Raw genomic sequence first — 4,795 nt, forward strand, 5'->3', positions numbered from 1 at the left:
ATAGATAGATAGATAGATAGATAGATAGATAGATAGATAGATAGATAGATAGATAGATAGATAGATAGATGATAGATAGATAGTGAAGTCTGAACAGTAAGACCACAACAGCTTTTTTTAAAATTTAATTTTATTATTATTTTTAACACAACAGCTGAAGCTGCTGCAGACACACATTATCACACCCACTGCGTGGAGACACACAGACACAGAGCAGAACCGACCCGACCCAAAGTGTATCGAGTAGAACCGAGTTCATGAGAGGGGCTGAACAGGTGCCGCTGCAGTGGACAGTTATATATTATATATTATAGTCGAGGTGTGGAAAGCAAAACGGTCCAAAGTGTGGTGTCACTTTACAAACATGATGCAGAAACTTCCACCTACAACAAATKATTGAAGAATATTTGGTGCAAAGACAAATTATTAATGGTTTTAAGTTAATATGTTGGTCAATTTCATGTTTGACTTTGCCTCAGAAATAGTCATTGCTTCATAAACCTCTGTGTGAGTGTGTGTGTTTTATTTATTTATTTTTAAAGTACCGATTTAAATACTGTTTAGGAACCGGTACCATTTTGAAAGTATCGATTTAAACCCTTTCAGTACCCAACCCTAGTTCTAGCCCTTGCTCATTAAGTTTGTTGCCCACATCATACCCTTTTTGGCCTTGTCAGTATCCATTAATGATGTAATCTACTGGATTACATTTTTAAAACACCCAGTGAGATTCTACCGTAAAGGATTTGTTTGAATGCAGATCCTAACATCATTGAGAATATCTTCTGATGCTACAGATTTGCTCAAATGTTTTTTTTTTTTTTTCATTATTTTGGGAAATCCTTAAGTTGGGATGGTGACAAAACCGTCGACTGAACAGACACAAGATTTCTCCATCCATAATGAGGACTTTCCTGCACTGCCTGGGCCAAACTATAAGGACACCACACTGAACAACGATGACAGTAAAACTGTAAGAGCCACCGATGGCCCCACAGGTCATCTTTGTATTTGTATCCAGGGTATCAATTGACAACAATCAGCGTTCTGAATTCACACTTTTCTGTGAGTTAAAGTGATTTATTTAGTTTTTGTTGTTTTCCCGTTCAGAACTTGAACTCCACAAGCAAGAGCACATCCAGCACAGATGGGCCAAAGTTCCCCGGAGACAAGACGGCGTCGGCACAGAACAACAACCAGAAGAAAGGGATCCAGGTGTTGCCAGATGGTGAGACTTCACAGCCAATCGTATCGCTCCAATTCCTCAGAGACATCCCTTCTTAATCGCACAGCTTGGGTGAGGCTGTTGGGCTCTTCACCCTGTATTTTGGAGTTTGATAAATGTGGGATAAGCTACTGCGAGGTGACCGAAAGCTTTAATATTCAGTATGAAACGTTTTTGTTTTGTTTAACGAAAATGTGGTTGGCTTGTTTTGCTCTCCGGTGTGTACACAAATCTAAAAATATGGTGGTGGTTTCACAGTAAGTATCTGCCGTAGATCACGGCTCCACAGCAGATCTGTGGATTGTTGAAACATGAATCGTTCYGCCGCCGCAGGTCGGGTGACGAACATTCCCTCGGGAATGGTGACGGACCAGTTCGGCATGATCGGTCTGCTRACGTTTATCCGGGCCGCAGAGACGGAACCGGGAATGGTCCACCTGGCACTAGGGAGCGATCTCACGACACTGGGACTCAACCTGAACTCACCAGAGTAAGACAGCAGTTTTACTGTAAACAGTTAGTTTTATTAGATGTAAARTAAGTTTTAACTCTAAAAGGAAAAAGTGACTCAATCAAGTACTTGTCGTTGTCAAAATTATTTGGTGATTTTGCTAAAAACTGACTTCCCTCTTTGACAGAAACTTGTACCCCAAGTTCGCCTCTCCCTGGGCATCAGCACCATGTCGGCCTCAGGACATCGGTAAGTTAAAGGGTGTGAGAGGTTTTAATGTCAGTTATTGCATTTAACAAAATAAAAACTGTTTTGTTACACTAATAGCTGTTAAGTGTTTTTTTAAAAAGCTTAATAGTTTGATAACTTTTTATCTACACTTGTGTTTCCAGACTTCCACGTTCCATCGGAGTATTTAACCAACATCCATATAAGAGACAAGGTAATTATATCATAACAATTTTACAAAGAGCATCACATTGATCTGTGCACTTTGTGGTCACTTGTTTTTTGTTTTAAAAGCAGATATTGGAAAAACAGATGGATATTTTTACATTATTCTCCAGAAATGATCTGTCTTTTTATTTCATCACAAACAATCAGCTGTTAAAGTCAAACTAGTCTGCTAGTGTTTATTAATTGCGGTCGCCAGGTTAGCTAGGTATAAATTACAACTTCTTTAATCATTTCATTATCAGACCATTTAAGGTGGAGCTTGATAAATAGTTTTTTTTTAAGAAATGATCTAGACTAGCTCTAGTAATAACAAATAGTCTGCAGTTAGTTAAAGAAAAGCAGAAGTAGTTAGCTAGTGTTTATTTACTTACAAGCAGCTGCCTACTAATAAAAAGTTATTTAACTAGCTCCGCCTTAAATTGTCTGAACGATAGCGTTAACTTCTGGTTTGACAAATAAAAGGATGGACGTTGTCCTGTTTTCGGAGTCTAAAACGGAAACAGAACCATTTGTTTTTCATTTTTTTCAAATCTGTTTTTAAAAAGAAAAAAAAAGAATAACCAAAAAGTACACTTACCCATATCACAGGAAATAAAACTAGTGTTTCTTTTTACTTGCTTGTCTCTAGTTGGCTGCAATTAAGTTGGCGCGATACGGTGAAGACCTGTTGTTCTACTTGTACTACATGAACGGAGGCGATCTACTACAGATCCTGGCAGCAGTAGAGCTGTAAGTATCAGGGGGTTTTTTTTTGTTGTTTTTTTTAAATCGGCAAGGTTTAGAAAAGTGACGATGTCAATTTTGAAGCAAATCTATGAAGGTCAACACGAGCTTTCTTTTTTTATTTATATTTTTTTTCAAACATTAAAAAATGACAATAAAACTGAAAGAACCATATGTCAAACAAAGCCAAACAATATGTTTGGAAAATGCTTATCTAGTCCTACCCCCATTGTCTTTTACCCTATTCAGTTCAGTATGACTTTTTTTAAGCAATGCTGTATTAAATTCTTACTTAACTGTATTAGTTTACACACTGCCCCAAACCCTTCCACTTTTCTAGAGCTCGACAAAATACTGTTCTTAACCATTTCCTTAAGCTGACCAATAGATCTGCTTCGATTTAATCTAAATCAATACATAAAGTCTCAACCCAAGAGGAAACACACATTTGTATGGACGTTGTTTTTTTGTAGTCTTCACAGGGAGAGGTGATTATTATCCTTAATGACATCATTTTGTGCCATAATGACACAAAATACAACACTTCACCAGTTTCACTTTCACTCTTAAATGCATCTGTCTTCTGTTTCCCACAGATTTGTTGAAAAAGTGTTGATTTTTTTTTAATATAAGAAAAATGTTTTGTAAAAACAGTAAAATAAAACTATTTGAAAATCACCTACAAAGTGTGCATATGTATTTAGCACAAAAAGTGAGGAAATTTGTGTTTGTTGTAACACTGCTTCATGGCTTCAAATCTATTATTTGTAGATTTAACCGGGATTGGAGGTACCACAAAGAGGAGCGGGTTTGGATAACGCGAGCACCTGGCATGGAGCCCACACTCAAGACCAACACCTACGAGAGGGGCACCTACTACTTTTTTGATTGTCTTAACTGGAGGAAAGTTGCCAAGGTAAGACTTCKTAACCCTCTTTTACAGACTCTTTGTTGTGACTTTTGAAAGTGACATCAAAAACTCTGCCCGCATCTTGAAGGAATTTCATCTGGAGTACGACAAGCTGGAGGAGAGGCCTCACGTGCCAACCACCTTCAACTACAATCCAGCCCAGCAGGCCTTCTAAGGCCCAACCAGTCCAAAGGCCGCAGCTGTTCCTGCACACAGCCCTGCTGTCCAGGACGGGCGCTGCGGGACTCACAGCTTGGTTTTTATTCCTCAAGGATTCGGCTGTTCGACTGCAGGGGTTGTGATCACCATTAAACTGTCCTGCCTTTTTCTGAATTTACATTCTACCCAAAACACTTGTTCCGTTTTTATTCAAATTATTATTTTTGTCTTGTTTTGAGCAGGGTCTGTGTTATGTTTACGTCTCTGAATCTGAAGCCTTCTTTCTCCTGGGGAGGAGGACCGACCTTGTGACAGAACAAAGCTTCCACCTCTTATTTACAGCAAGTGTTCAGAACACAAAAAAAGGTGGAAAAGTTAGCATTTTCAGACACAAGTGAAGGGGTGAAAGAAATGCAATGTTTATTGTTGCACTATATTTAGTAATAAAATAACACAAAATTTGTTTGTGCTTTTTTATACGAACACTCCTCGACAGTGTTTACCCGCCGCCTCCTCTTCGAGTCACGCTTTGTTTTGGATCATCTTGTGYAGTTTTTATCTCGTTTCCTTCTTCCATCAGTCATTTCCTCCCAAACTTCTGTATTTGCACTACCAAACCTCTTTTTCTTTCTGTCTCAAACTTTTTGTCTGTTTGTGATTTTCGAACCGACCAAACATTGACAAAAATCTGGGAGATGCTTCAGTTTCCAGTTTTCTTAGGAATCGTCCCAGAGGCTGAACTATTACCAACTTTGCTCAAGAGCAAACAAAACTCTTTCCAGTCTTTGTTACAATTTTGTAAGAATCTTACTTTTTTTGTTCTTTGCATCACATAAATTAGTACATGTATGTATACCTGTGTATATATGAT

At 38.3% G+C, this 4,795-nt stretch overlaps 1 protein-coding gene across 1 annotated transcript in view; it reads left to right on the forward strand.

Moving 5' to 3' along the window:
* cnot2 (CCR4-NOT transcription complex, subunit 2) overlaps window positions 1-4,387 on the forward strand; it is a 9,072-nt gene extending 4,685 nt beyond the window's left edge. The window contains exons 8-15 of the mRNA XM_014005617.1: window positions 849-973; window positions 1,111-1,228; window positions 1,559-1,715; window positions 1,864-1,925; window positions 2,069-2,118; window positions 2,761-2,861; window positions 3,627-3,771; window positions 3,854-4,387. Coding sequence (XP_013861071.1) covers window positions 849-973; window positions 1,111-1,228; window positions 1,559-1,715; window positions 1,864-1,925; window positions 2,069-2,118; window positions 2,761-2,861; window positions 3,627-3,771; window positions 3,854-3,940 — 845 coding nt within the window. The 3' untranslated portion in view covers window positions 3,941-4,387. The remainder of the gene's footprint in view (window positions 1-848; window positions 974-1,110; window positions 1,229-1,558; window positions 1,716-1,863; window positions 1,926-2,068; window positions 2,119-2,760; window positions 2,862-3,626; window positions 3,772-3,853) is intronic.
* The last annotated feature ends 408 nt before the right edge of the window (window positions 4,388-4,795 follow it).

Source organism: Austrofundulus limnaeus, unplaced genomic scaffold (assembly GCF_001266775.1).
Source record: "Austrofundulus limnaeus strain Quisiro unplaced genomic scaffold, Austrofundulus_limnaeus-1.0 Scaffold31, whole genome shotgun sequence".
NCBI classification, from domain to species: domain Eukaryota; kingdom Metazoa; phylum Chordata; class Actinopteri; order Cyprinodontiformes; family Rivulidae; genus Austrofundulus; species Austrofundulus limnaeus.